The sequence below is a fragment of the Sphaerodactylus townsendi genome, linkage group LG10, assembly GCF_021028975.2.
Source record: "Sphaerodactylus townsendi isolate TG3544 linkage group LG10, MPM_Stown_v2.3, whole genome shotgun sequence".
Classification (NCBI taxonomy): domain Eukaryota; kingdom Metazoa; phylum Chordata; class Lepidosauria; order Squamata; family Sphaerodactylidae; genus Sphaerodactylus; species Sphaerodactylus townsendi.
Window position 1 is genome coordinate 68,819,885 of NC_059434.1, and position 14,298 is coordinate 68,834,182.

At 41.8% G+C, this 14,298-nt stretch overlaps 2 protein-coding genes across 2 annotated transcripts in view; one reads left to right on the forward strand and one right to left on the reverse strand.

Annotated features, from left to right (window-relative positions):
• The first annotated feature begins 2,038 nt into the window (after positions 1 to 2,038).
• Positions 2,039 to 10,587, forward strand: LAMTOR3 (late endosomal/lysosomal adaptor, MAPK and MTOR activator 3). The gene is made up of 7 exons (XM_048508956.1): positions 2,039 to 2,163; positions 3,104 to 3,142; positions 3,574 to 3,608; positions 5,401 to 5,459; positions 7,265 to 7,398; positions 8,166 to 8,229; positions 9,777 to 10,587. Exons 2-7 carry the CDS (start codon positions 3,134 to 3,136, stop codon positions 9,848 to 9,850), a joined length of 375 nt encoding a protein of 124 aa, XP_048364913.1. The 5' UTR covers positions 2,039 to 2,163; positions 3,104 to 3,133; the 3' UTR covers positions 9,851 to 10,587.
• Positions 10,588 to 11,693: 1,106 nt separating this feature from the next.
• DAPP1 (dual adaptor of phosphotyrosine and 3-phosphoinositides 1) overlaps positions 11,694 to 14,298 on the reverse strand; it is a 31,279-nt gene continuing 28,674 nt past the window's right edge. Inside the window, exon 9 of the mRNA XM_048508799.1 lies at positions 11,694 to 13,354. Coding sequence (XP_048364756.1) covers positions 13,304 to 13,354 — 51 coding nt within the window. The 3' untranslated portion in view covers positions 11,694 to 13,303. The remainder of the gene's footprint in view (positions 13,355 to 14,298) is intronic.

Genomic DNA, 14,298 nt, shown 5'->3' on the forward strand with positions numbered 1-14,298 from the left:
CCCTTAAAATGAAGGATATCTGAACAACAAAAGTAGTGGTGAGTTTCCCAAGTCAGAGGTCTTCTCAGATATTAAGAGAAAAATCAAGAACATGAACAAAGTACTGTTAGTGGTTTTATTAGCTGGATTTGTAGACCATTGAACTGTGATAATGGATGAATTTGTGTTCATTATTTGCTCAGTTTTAATAGCAGCAGTTCACCTGCGTTATCAAAAAGGTGACTTGTAAAGATTCCTCCTATGAAAATGTTGGTTAGTAGATTTTCACTACTTACACCTTATGTAAAATCCAGAAACCTTTGCTGTACAAGCTCCAGAAAAAAAAATGTTTCTACATTTCTACTCCCATTTTTTTAAAATGCGACATTTTAAACAAGGTAGATTTTTTTGAAGGGGAGATTTAAAATAGATGGGAACACAGAGAAACACTGGACAACAATAACCTTCGGAGTATTGTTGCATTATCTCATAAAAGTTAATGACTGTAGATCCTTGTAGTAGCCTGCCAGATCAATAGCAGAGCACAGCATTAGTTTTAGCATTGCTGATGTTGCCTTGTTCAACCTGACTGGGGCTCCTCCCAATGCACTGTAACTGCACCAGATGCAGATGTTTGCATTTGAGTTGGTGCACATTTACTGCAGCCAAATAATTCCTGTAATGGATTAGCCAGGCAGACTCATGGGTACAGAGCGAGATGGGGTTTTAAAAGTTTGTTTTGTGCTTTGCATATGTGTTAATGCTTGAAATGAGGAGGTCTGAAAGGCTACAGAAACGAATTCCATGATTAGAAGATGAAATTCGTTTTGTAGCTTACTTTTGGGCTGAGGTGTGACCAAGATGACAGTGGAAGGAATATCCCACACATTAGTCCTCCACTCTCATCTGCACTTGCTGGTACCTTCTAATGGTCCATGTTAGGCACACTTGTTATGTGTATGTTGAGGGGTTCTCAAGTTACACTCAATACATGTTCAGTTGAACATGTGATAGAAACCACATTTATCCAGATACTAGTCTCTAGTTTCTTTTGTAAAGTGAACATACCTACATCTGCTGGTTCTTGCAGATGTAACCACATATATAAAGAATGTGTGTGATCAGGGGTGCTGTTGAGCTCTTATGATAACATTTTCCCTCCTGAAAGTGAAGCTTAATGCAAATAAATGGGCAGTAAAATGATCTTTCTTAGAGATATCCAGTAAATAGTTAAGGTTTGGCAGTTCACTGATAAAAAGGAGCAAACAAACAGGCTGCAGACTAGCTTTTGAATCAACCCAGCGTTAAAATTTTCCTTTCCCTCCTTTTTTTACATTCAAGAACAAGCTGAGTTTTCTGGTGAGTGCAAAACTCAATTTTATTATGACCCCTAACAAAAAAGTGGTGTAGCTTCTGGACTCCTCATCCAAAAGGACTCCGATGTTCTTCTCTAATTGCTTTCCTGTTCTTTTCCCCTCTCTGTAAATCAACTATCCTCCCTGCAGAGAAACTAATCATAGAGATAGAAGAAGAAAAGCAATAAGCGCCTTCATTTCAGGTCCAAATACAGACAAAATTATGTAGGTGTAGCACAGAGTACACTGTACAAATCCACCTTCACGTTTGTGGAGTCTGTAGCTTCTTAGTTATGCATGCCAATCAGAAACCCAGGCATGTTTAGATCATGCGTTCTTTAAACAGGTATTGAGCAGCTGCCCATGGAGGAAAAACATTCTCTTCGAATAAAAAACTAGCACATCAGAGCCTATAGTGCTAGTTTTCGACCTACAAGCCAGGGAAGCCAGGGAAACATTTTTATAAAACTAGTATCTTACCAAGGGTAGATAATATGCATAGTGTGTGAGGGGAAGAAATGGACGTTACACACCATCTCAGTCATAGACTATCTTATCCACTTCTGCTCTAATATTCTTCACTTGAATTGAATCCACTTCTGGTCTAATATTCTTCACCATAGACATGCCACGGCCTAGAACGGCACGATTCGCCCGAAGACAGATGGCTGGCTTCCCGTTTTCACAGGAAGTTCTGCCCCTAGGGTGGCGCTTTTTTATGACGACAAAGCGGCAGCCAAGGCCAGGAAGAAAAGGAAGAGGTCCCCTCGGAGCTGTTTGACACTCACGTGACGGCGGTTAAAGGGGACGCGGCCTCCGTTTCAGGCGGGTGTGTATTGGGGGGTAACGTCTTGTAGTAAAGTTAATTGCTGAAGTTGTATGAGATGTTTTAACCCAGCTCGATACTCAGAAGTCTAGTCCAAGTGGGAAATGGGCGGTAGCTTCAAACACCCCCCTCCCTTTTCTTTTGCTCTGGGATTCCCAAGAGAGAGCTTTGCCACAGCAGGAGGGAATTTCTTTTAATCGTTTATTTTTGTTGCACCATACTGATGGAAAGAAATTCATAATGACTATTTTTCCTTCCTGCTGAATATAGTTAAAGTGTTCGGTGAGGAGGTCCTTTGCACTTTGGTGCAGTTGCTGGTCCGTGTTGATCAGAAACCACAATTGTCCCAGGAACAGTCTTGCAAGTTAATTTCCAATGAAACGTTCTTCCTGTTGCTTTTTGGGCGTGTGTGCGGGCAAAAATAGGATCTGAAGTTTGCTTAGAAACCGGTTTCAGCGGGGTTTCGTTCCAAATGATTATTTTCAGTATTGCAGCCTAAATGTGTTTGTTGGCCTCCAGCCTACTATCAGAAAATTAAGCAAATAATTCTCAGGGCACTTTGCAATGGAATGCTCCTTCTGCTAAGAACCGGTTTGATGTAGTGGTTTAAGAGACTTGGACCTGACTAGTGTCTGGGAGACATAGGTTCAAATGGTCACTTGTGTCATGGAAGCTTGCTGGGTGACCTTGGACTATTCACAGGTTTTTGTGAAGGTACAATGGAGGAAAGGAGAATAATGTCACGCTTTGGGTCAGGGCCGTCCTAATGCATGGGCGGGCTGGGAAGTTGGGACCCTGTGCTAATCTATGTATGCTTTGACTTAATGACTTTTCTGCTGACAAATCTTTGCGCAAGTATCCTTGTCCTAAAGCACAGTGCCCAGTCAAGAGTATATGGAAGCAGCCAATTTTATCACAAGACATGTAACTTTATTTTTTCCAGGAATCTGGACGATTCATTTGGGTTTATAACATGGCTGACGTAAGTATAAATATCGTTGTGATGCATGCTTGAAATGGCTTGCTTGATAGTGCTTTCACAGGAAACCATTTTTGATGCTGGCGGTGCAGGCATCATAAGATTTCCATAGACTTAGACTGCATAGAGTTGCACTGTAAGGGCTGTGTTTAAAAGGCGAACATTTTGTATCATTTTATTTCCATGCATGCTTATTGAGTTGTTTGGATATTCCAGTTATTATTAACAATTATGACTGCAGTCCTTTACACAGTTGTTGGGAGTCAGTTCTGTTGGACATCATGGGGCAAGTAAATATGTACCCTATTATGTGAGTGTGTAAGGAAATCCTAGTTCATTTCAGTTCACTAAACCAGGTTGGAACTGCATGACCTCTTCTTGCACGTGACTTGAATGACTCACAACACAAAGTTGATTGTGTTTTTGTCTTCTAGGATCTAAAAAGATTTCTGTACAAAAAGCTTCCAAGGTAAAGTGCCTACTCAATGTTCTGCTATTGTATGTGTCAAATATCCTAACTTTTTTCCTGCAAAATGAAACTTAAAAATAAGTTCTGCTTATTTCCATATAATTCACTTCCAGTGAACATGATGATGGCATAGATGACTTTAAAAAGGCATTAGACATATTCATGGAGGAGAGGTCCCTCATTGGCTACTAGCCCGGTGACTAAAAGGAACCTGCAATGTTCAGAGGGAGTATACCTCTAAGTATTGGTGCTGATAAGCTACATCAGGGGAAGGTCTTTGTATCTGAGCTCTGTTTGTTGGCTTTCTGAGGCAACTGGTTAGCCATTCTGTAAAATGGGTTGGTCTGCTGGATGGGTCACTAATCCGATCCAGGGATTGTTATGTTCTTTTCAATTCCTATGGAAATAGTGCTTTTGAAGGAGAGTTCTTGTGATTTAATGGGCTCCATGAATACTTTGCCCTGACCCAGATTGCCCAGGCCAGCCTGATCTAATCAGATCTCAGAAGCTAAGTAGAGTTGACCCTGACAAGTATTTGGATGGGAGATCTCCAAGGAATACCTTGATTGTGACACAGAGATAGTCAATGGCAAACCACCTCCAAATCTCCTGCCTGGAAACTACACTGGGTTACCATAAATCAGCTGTAACGTGACAGCAAAACATTCAATATCTTACCAGTTCATAGCTTTTCAGGTACCTGTACTATAGACACAGGTAAACTTAGCTGCTTGTTCACATCAGTATGCAAGGAAAGGAGTGTTGTCACGCATCTAACCCAGTGATTCTCCTCTATCTGCCTGGATTCTCCTGGTCCCATGGATCAACTTTGATGCCACAGTAAGCTCATGTTACACATATAGGTTTCAACTGACAGACTTGATGGTAGCCTTCCAACTGACAGACTTGATGGTAGCCACAGGTATCCTACAGTCTTCTCTGCCTGCTCTGATGACACAGACAGCTTTTTCAAACTTTGGGGCAGAGAGCTGACTGCTTAAGGGCAACAAGGACACTTTTTAAATTATTTGATACAAAAACAACTTTGGGTTAAATTAAAAGTCATTTATGTATATTTTATGCCATGATGTTTCATATGACATCTTGCAGTACAGATCAGTTGCATATTCCCAAAGGCTTTTGCTAGAAGCAGATTCTTCTTTTTAAGAGATCATTCTTTTATTGCCAGGAAACACAAGGGACGATCCTGTGAGAGGATCCTGGCCCTCCCCTCCTGATGGGGGTCATTGTGACCCTCTGCCCTTGAAAGCCTAGCTATGGTGGGGATACCTGAATGACTCTCAGAAAGCATACCCTGGTCTGACATGACCAAGGCATACTCTGATATAGCACATTTGAGTCTTTTTGGAAGGCTGCAGAATGGAGGGAAATGCTCTGAACTTTTCACTTCATGAAAAAGCACTTTGTGTTACACTTCATGTTACACTTTATGTTTCACTTCATGAAAAAGCATTTATGTTACTCCACCCTTCGGGGGAGGGCAGTTTATAATAATAATAATAATAATAATAATAATAATAATGATGATGATGATGTTGAATGGTGGCAGCAGTGCGCTTGCATCTTGACTGTGTTATAAGATTATTTTTTAAAAGAATGCACTGCAGTCTTCAAAACCATGAATTAGCCTGAAAGTGTCATCTGATCTCATTAAATGAATGGACTGAATATTATTTAAAAACTTAACAGCAGCAGCAAATGACAAACAGCCATGCAAAGTGTGTAAAAGCCTACTCCATTTAGGTGTGTGGTTTTTTTTTTTTTTTTGCAGTGTTGAAGGACTTCATGCAATTGTCGTGTCAGACAGAGATGGTGTGCCTGTTATCAAAGGTAACAGCTAACTTTGTGTTTTTAGATAAGTGAATGCAAATATCCAGCAGGAGAACGATTACCATATATTTTGATCTGGATCCCTCATTTGCACAAATGGAAGGTGGATTTTTCCTTCCCTTTCCTCATTGTTCCTCTGTGGCCCTCTGCCCCAGAAGGGATCAAAAAGTAATTGGGCATGTATGGGATTGACACTGTGTATGTGGATGGGAGCTGGACATAAATCACACTAGTTCATTTTTGGCTGAGTAAGTTACACAAGCTGTCTGTTCGCACAAGAGCCAGCTAATAGCAACTTCTGCTCTGCCAACGCCTGTGATCCAGGCAGTTTTGCTAAAAGGCGAGATATTTCTACTCAGAGGAGATATGGGAGATGAGATTACAAAGAATGAACTTACTGCTGTTTGATAAAATTATGAAGAAAATATAGGGGGGAGGGGGAAAAGGGGGAAACGTTTGAAAACGAAGGAAAAAGAGTATTAATATAAAATGGAATATTCAAATGATACAATAAAAATTATTTTTTAAAAAAGATATTTCTATTCAAATTAAAAATGGATTGGAATGTGGGAACCCTTTCAAAGGAGCAGCGTCAGTCCAATCCCTCCCCATCCTCATTTTAAAGGGAAAATTTTGTTAGAAAGAAAGCCATTATAGCACAAAACTCCTCTACATATACATTGTTCTTTGTGAGCAGGAACAACCCATTGTCGTCATCAGGAAGAGCAGTATGCCCTTTCCTCACCTGGAACAGTGGAAAAAAGTACTGTGTTTGAGGAAGTTGTGTGTAAACCACTTCCTCAGCATTGGGTAATCGTGTGAGCTGTTTTTCCCACGTATTTCACCAGTGAAGACAATTTAAAAAAACCCTTATAGGCTCCATGGTGAAATGGAGGCAAAAGGGGTTTTAAAAGGTGCATGGGCGTGGTCTCAGATGCAAGGTTACCCTGCCTAATTTAAACACAGAGAACGCTTTGTGGGCTGGCACTTGTTTATCCAGAATGCTCAGTAAACCAGAGTTGCCCCCATGGTAAGCTCCTCCCCCACCCCTGTTCCTGTCACCACTCAGCTAGTTTGGAGCTTGTGGCCACTGCTTCTAGTAGCTGAAGCTGTCAGCTGACATCCTCAGGCATTTCCTTAGCCTACACTGAACTGTTGGGCGTCAGTGCTGGTAGAGGGCTCCTAAGGCAACTAGCTGGCTTGTCTGCCTGCTGCATGGCTCCAGGGAAAGGGTCCCATCCGGTGTCACCCTGGGGCTTCTGGTGGGGTGGGGCTTTGTTGATGTGAATTCCTCTGGGTAGGGGCACGGCTGTGCAATAAGCTTAAGTATCCAGCTCATTTGATTAACCCAAAGTGCTGAATAACACGGCACCTCCCACAAGTGCTGGATAAGAAACTTTTATTGTAGTTGCTTGGCTTGTATAACTTGGCTCCTCCTAGAGAGCAGAGAAAAGAAGGGCCATGGCATTTGGAGTCTGGTAGCCAGCAGAACTCAGGGAGAGGGCTAGGTGACTGTGTAGGTTGCCCTAACCTTTCTCACTCATCTTTGGAAGTCCAACTTGAGAGTTTCACCAGGTTCTATTTGCACTTCTTCAGACCTGTTGCAAAGGCTAGATTTTGCTTAGTGCAAGAAATAAGCCTTTGGAATATTCCATATGCTGTTTTTCAAAGGTCAGTATGCCCTCTCCTGATATTGAGCTCTACACTTGTGACTTTTATCGTTCATGTTACTCTTTCAAAAGACCATACATTGCTAGCAGTTTTGCAGGAGCATATTTAGATGCCAGATATCCTTTTTATTTTAGTTGCCAATGATAATGCTCCAGAGCATGCTCTTCGACCTGGATTCTTGTCAACATTTGCACTTGCAACAGACCAGGGTAGCAAACTAGGTCTCTCCAAAAACAAGAGTATTATCTGTTACTACAACACGTATCAGGTAAGAGGTTCAGTATTTGTTTGCTTGTTCTAGAATGAATGGATTTGTTTCGGAAACAATACAGTGCAGCTTTATAGTGGGCATCACTTTCTGTTGCAACCAAAATATGGCTGTACTGTATCCTGATGCCAGCTGTCATTTCTCCAAGATGCAGAATGTATTTCCATTCTTCTTCACTGTTGAGTGACTAAAGATATTGTTTACCATCAGTCTGTGTAGTATACTGTTATCCTATCCGTCCTCCAGAAAACTCAGAATGGTGTACACTGTTCTCTTTTTCCATTTTAATCTTTTCAAGACCCTGTAAGATGTGTTAAGCTGAGAGTGTTTGATTGGACTGTGGTTACTTGGCAGGTTTCTATGACATGATGTGCTAGTTTCATCCCAGATCGTCCAGATCCATATCTAGCAATATAATCTCTATGCCACGTTGTGTCTTGGTACTAGTATATCCAGAGTTTATTCAAACGCGATAGAGGGTACTTTCCATGATAGCTCAGTGATATAAAGCCGCTTCAAAAGTGTACTCTATAGAAGGTGGCAAGGTTGGGACAGCTCAGCTGCAGTAGAGCAACACAATTAATTGGGGTTTTGAATATCACATTAACACTGTTCAAAGCCATCTTTTCTCTCATTCTTTCTCACTCTCATACCCCCTGCTTAGAATACCTTCTAGTAATTTTTCTTTTAAGTGTAGCTTGTAAACTGTCAGAAAAAGGCTTCTTAACTGGATATAGTTTTTGAAGTTACTGTCTCCTTTTTTGCAGGTGGTTCAATTCAACAGGTTACCACTGGTAGTCAGTTTCATTGCTAGCAGCAACGCCAATACAGGTACGCTTTGAAGATCGAGAAATGCTGCCATCTTCAGCATCCAGATTGCTAGGCTGAAAGTACATTGTACAATTCATTTGTTAAGGCAGTGGTACTAAGTGGCTTGGGAGCCACCTATGGCTCTTCGGAGCACTATTCCCCGCCCCACTCTCTAGAAGGAGAAGAAGAAGAGTTTGGATTTATACCCCACCTTTCTCTCCTGAAAGGAGACTCAAGGTGGCTTACAAGTTCCTTTCCCTTCCTCTCCCTGCAACAGACACCTTGTGAGGTAGGTGGAGCCAAGAGAGTCCAGAAGCACTTTGACTAGCCCAAGGTCACCCAGCAGGAATGTAGGAGTGCGGAAACACATCTGGCTCACCAGATAAGCCTCCACCACTCAGGTGGAGGAGTGGGGAATCAAACTCAGTTCTCCAGATTAGAATCCACCTGCTCTTAACTACTACACCACACTGGCTCTCAGGATTCTTCTAGAATTCTTTGTGTCCCTAACTCCCTTCTAATGAAACCACTCCCCTTATACTTGGTACTATTCTCTTTGATCCTGAATATTCTACTAGACCTGTTACTAACGTGACTTTTTACGTTACAGGGGTGAAAACTTCCATTCAATTGGAAACTCACCAATTACATAAATTGCCATCCTCCCAGCTGTGCCCCAGCCTGGATAGGCCAGGTTAACCCAGTCTTTTCAAATGTCAGAAGCTAAGCACCTACTTGGGTGAGAGACCATCAAGGAAGGCTAGGGTTGCTGTACTGTGCCAGGCATCAGCAAAGCACCCTTAAAAATCTCTCGTCTCGAGAACCCCATGGGCTCACCATAAGTCAGCAGCTACTTGACAGCAAAAAAAAAAAAGGCAAGCTGAACAGTAGCTAAAAAAACCTAATCCCATGGCTTTTCCCTACCTAGGAAAGAGTCTATGTTAAGCTAGCCTCTGAGCTTCAGTAGATCTTGATGTGAAAAAACCAGGATGTTTGTATGTAAAGTGCCATCAAATCATAGTTGGCTTAGGGCAACCCAGTACAGTTTTCAAGGCAAGAGATGAACAGAGGTGATTTGCCATTACTGGTCTCTGGGTAGCAACCCTTGACTTCCTTGGTGTTTCCCATCCAGATACTAACTAGGGCTGACCCTTCATAGCTTCTGAGATCTGACGAGATCAGGTTAGCCCAGGCCATCTGTGTCAGGGAAAAAACACATTAAACTTCAATGAAGCTCACTTAATAGGCTGACTCAAAAGCAAAAATTCTTTCTCTCAACCAAGGGAGGTTCCCTTTCATGCCAGGCCTGGGTTCTGGTTCACCTGTTCATAGGCTCATAGACTGGCCTTCAGTCCTCTACTTAGCTGCTGGGAGAGTGCTTCTCATTTGTATCCTTCTCACTTCTATCAAAAAGTTGAAGTAAAATTTTGGGTTGTTTCCAAAATGCTTGTTTTCAGTTTCCCCTGTAAACAGAGGGTGGCCAGTGTATGCTTGCAAGTGCATCCCTTCTGTATGCTATAAAGATTCTTCCCTTTTTTTCAATTGCTCTCTTTTTTCAATTTTTATAGGGTTGATTGTAAGCTTGGAAAAGGAGCTCGCGCCCTTGTTTGAAGAGCTGTGGCAGGTTGTGGAAGTCTCTTAACTGAATCCATCCCAAACATCTCCTCGGTACCAAACAAGAACAAAGTCTGTCTTTTCCAGTGGTCGGCCCAAACCCATGTCACTTCCTCTTGTTCCAAATTTAAAAACAAAGACTCCTCATAGCATTACACCTGAAATCATATTTATAAAGCGAGACTGGGAGAGGTTGGCTGTGACTGCATTCGCTAAACTACGAGGATCTTTGAGCTGCTCCCATGGAGTTAACCTCAGGCATGCATTGCCCAGATGGTATTTCATGAAGTGTCCAAAGCTGGAAAAATAGGGTTTGATTGAATACACTGCCCACAGCTTTCTTAACGGTGTGGGACCCCTTGCCTTTTGGGGTGCCATTATATAAGCTGGGGAGAAACCATTATTCTAGCATTATCTTGCAATGATAACATTACAGGGGGAAGTTTTGCTAGCACCGACAGGTAGTCAGCAACTGTTGTCTGGGTTTTTTTAAAAGCCCTAAAAGTCAAAAAGCTGACTGCTTTTTAACAGGCATTTGCTATCTCTATAGCACTTTTTGTGCAGAAATCAAAGTTCCCAGCCATCGTGTGTTCTCTCTGCATATTTCTTTGTAAAAATATATAGGTAATGTCTGTGTCATCCCAGTTGTTGCAGATGTCTGAATACACACAATTGTGGTGTTTTGTGGGCTCACGCTCATTCCGCTGCCTCGTTTACCCTTGCTTGTTCCTAAACAAATTTAAATAAACATATTTATAAAATATGCACCCCGCTGTGTTTCTTAAAGAATGGCATTGCAACTTGCATCCATTGATACATAACACAGTTGTAATTTGCAGGACAAAATTGCAACTTAAGTAAAGATTGTATTTGTTTTCCTTTTGGGGCAAGTTTGTTGATAAAAGTCCAAGGTTTACAAAAAAGCAAGTTTCTTGATTTACATGTTCTTCTTCTACCTCAGAAAGAATATTAGAATACAAATCTGTGCTCTGGAAAGGAGTAGTTGTGCCCTGTCGATTCATAGTCCAGGGCCCCTTCCGCACATGCAGAATAATGCGTTTTCAAACCACTTTCACAACTGTTTGCAAGTGGATTTTGTTATTCCGCACAGCTTCAAAGAGCATTGAAAGCAGTTTGAAAGTTCATTATCCTGCATGTGTGGAAAGAGCCCAAGGGACTAGGCCATACATTTTTGTTCCTTCTGCACCCACACATCCCTCTGGCCCAAATATTTTTTTGTTGGCACAGGAGCATCTTGCACCAACAGAAAGGTCCTTCACTGAAGGAATGTGTGAACACCAGTGGAACAAAATTGGAGGCTCCTACTCAATATTATTTCAGTCACCGACACTCAGAACTAAGAACTCTAGATGATGCATTTCATTCTGAGGACAATTGTATGATTTCCTTCATGATGCATTTTTCCCATGTGGTTCACACTTCTGCAAAAAAATGTAAAGTAAGATAAAAATAGAAGAGGGATTGTACACATCTAATTCTAATGTATCTGTCTGGAAATCAGTGTGGATATTCACAGTTGCAAGTATCAGCTACAAAGTATACATTTATAAATCTTAGCCTTTTCTTTTTAAAAAATAATTTAAAAGCTGAAATAACTGTTTTGTGTCCAACTCCCCAAGCAATAAAGAAGCTATCTAACTCCTCATTGAAATCTGGAACAAGAAGCTGGGCTAGCATGCATGGATGCCCTTTTTACAAACCTGGAAGGATGGGCTCTGCCACAGGGCTCACCACCTGGGCAACAGGTAACGGTATGAATTCCACCTCACCTAAGACAATGCAGAAGTTTGCTTCTGGAATATCTCATTGTTAAATCAAACAATGCTTATAAAATAGCACACACAGTAATGTCACTTTTTTTCTCTTTTATTATCAGTTCATTAGAAATTTATAACAAGGATACAGGAATGCATGAGCTCTTGCTGTTCCTGGTACATTTATTAAAAACCCTGCTGTCTTCTGTTCTTATTCTCTAGTTTGCTGGATTCAGTTTATTTTGAAATGTTTCTGGTACTAAACATAAGAAATATGACACAGTGCTGTTTCTAAAAGCTTTTTAAAATATCTAACTAAAATATTATAATGGTTTCTAATTATCTCTTCTTTATAGAGAAGAGTTCTCTTTCTGTGATCAGTAACTATACCAGTAATGTACACATGCATACAAAAACACACGCATGTCCTCACAAATACATACCTACAACTGTTTCTGCTGCTGTTGGACCAACCCAGGATACTTTCCCCAAATGCAAAAAAAGTGACTGTATGTTAACAATGGTCTCTAAATAGGTGTGGGATTAGTTTTGTGCTACCGGCACAACAATATTTCAAAGTATGCCAAATACGTATGCTTTGCTCTAGCTCAGTGGTTCTCAACCTGGGGGTCGCGACCTGTTTGGGGGTCAAACGACCCTTTCATAGGGGTCGCCTAAGACCATCAGAAAATAGTATTTTTATATTTTATATACCGGTATACCAATTTTATGGTTGGGGGTCACCACAACGTGAGGAACTGTATTAAAGGGTCACAGCATTAGGAAGGTTGAGAACCACTGCTCTAGCTGGATCAAAAACTGTGCACCTGTACTGGATTCCATTGCTGTAGTCAGAAGTGTCCCAAGAATCAATTTGAACTGTAGACTGCAAATTTTGGGAGGGGTGCATATTTCCATTTGCACTGTGAATCAGATGACCACCTCCAGTCCCTATTTTAGGCTGCATGTGCTCTATTTTACACAACTGTATTAGTGTCCCAGCACCAGGGGTGGCCAGCGGCAGCTACATGCCGGTGGTTTTACTCCTCCACAGGGCTAAATGCCACTTTCACTAGTGGATTTGGCCCCTGCCACTTTGGATGGGGCTCTAAGTCTTCTTCAACCTTTATCCTGACCACCTACATCATGATTTTAGAACCTGTAGCAGACAAGGTTAAAACAACTTTCTTTGCAGTGTACATGTAGCTTGTGCTCAAGAATTTGGAGGAAATTACTGGGAAGCTGTAGAGTATGCTGGGACAGAGTTTTTCACAGATTGTTCAGTGGCTGCTCATACTATGAATATATCCCTTTGAGTGAACTGTTCACACCTGAAGTGCTTTCATTCATTCTGTGCAACTGGAATCATCCACATAGAAAAGAACGATGCATGGAAGCAAAGACTGGAATACACAATACCGCTATGAGTTGCAAGAGATAAACATGGATTTTCCTTCAGAGGCAGGATTCTTTTGATTAGAGGATGCTGGGGACAGTCATCAGAGTTGGCTAGTTCCATCATGCTTTCATGTGACAGTTCCAGGAACATTTGTATGGTCATCCGCCAGAGACAGTGCTGGGGGTGATGGATTTCTCGTCCAACCCAGCACTGCAATTCTTCTGTTCTTCACAATGGCAGGCTTGATGGAGCATTGGCTTGAACTAGCATGATGGACCTCATGCAGGCAAAGTTCCTATGGACATATCTATGGACTGAGTGTGCTATCGCGCTGGCGGGCTTGCTTCCTTATCTGTGACTAAACGAAACAAAGGAAAACAGTAAGCATTTTTAGGTAACAGAACGTTGAACAATGTCTAATGATTTGGGGCATGTAATAAGAAGAGGCAGACATGTGAGGATGTGTAGAGAGGAGTTCCGATCCCCCACCCCTGCTGTCCTGAGCTCCGAAATTGGCTGTTTCCCACCTTTGCGGCTGTTTCTTTTCTGCTGCCTCGCTATTGCTTCCCCTCTTACTCAACCATTTACATCTCAATCTATCCATAAAATCCAAACTGCAGGCTTTTGCAGCCTTAATTTTCCATGGGACAGAAACAGGAGAAGAAATGCCAATTGAAGAGCAGTAAGTTTTAAAAGGGAAGGTCTAATGGGCATCGAAGAGTGAAACCCTCTTTCTGCTGCATAGCTCCGAGGCAAACTGAGGCTTTGCTAGCCAATCATCTGCACTTTATGGATTGACCAAGATGGATGATTTCTGTTTCCTCTGTTTCAGCCTTCTGATCACTGGTTTGCATACTTCAGTACTCCCTCTGCTCTCACTGGTAGCAACATTCCAGAGTCTTAAGAGAGAAAAGACTTTTTGTGCTACTTAAGATCCTTTTAAGAACATAAGAACATAAGAACTAGCCTGCTGGATCAGACCAGAGTCCATCTAGTCCAGCATTCTGCTACTCGCAGTGGCTCACCAGGTGCCTTTGGGAGCTCACATGCAGGATGTGAAAGCAATGACCTTCTGCTGCTGCTGCTGCTCCTGAGCACCTGGTCTGCTAAGGCATTTGCAATCTGAGATCAAGGAGAATCAAGATTGGTAGCCATAAATCGGCTTCTCCTCCATAAATCTGTCCAAGCCCCTTTTAAAGCTATCCAGGTTAGTGGCCATCACCACCTCCTGTGGCAGCATATTCCAAACACCAATCACACGTTGCATGAAGAAGTGTTTCCTTTTATTAGTCCTAATTCTTC

Bases quoted from the DNA above. Each gene is read 5' to 3' on its own strand.
- LAMTOR3 (XM_048508956.1), top strand. The intron at 3,609-5,400 runs GTAAAGTGCCTA...TTTTTTTTGCAG, and splicing joins CTGTACAAAAAGCTTCCAAG to TGTTGAAGGACTTCATGCAA. The intron at 7,399-8,165 runs GTAAGAGGTTCA...CCTTTTTTGCAG, and splicing joins GTTACTACAACACGTATCAG to GTGGTTCAATTCAACAGGTT.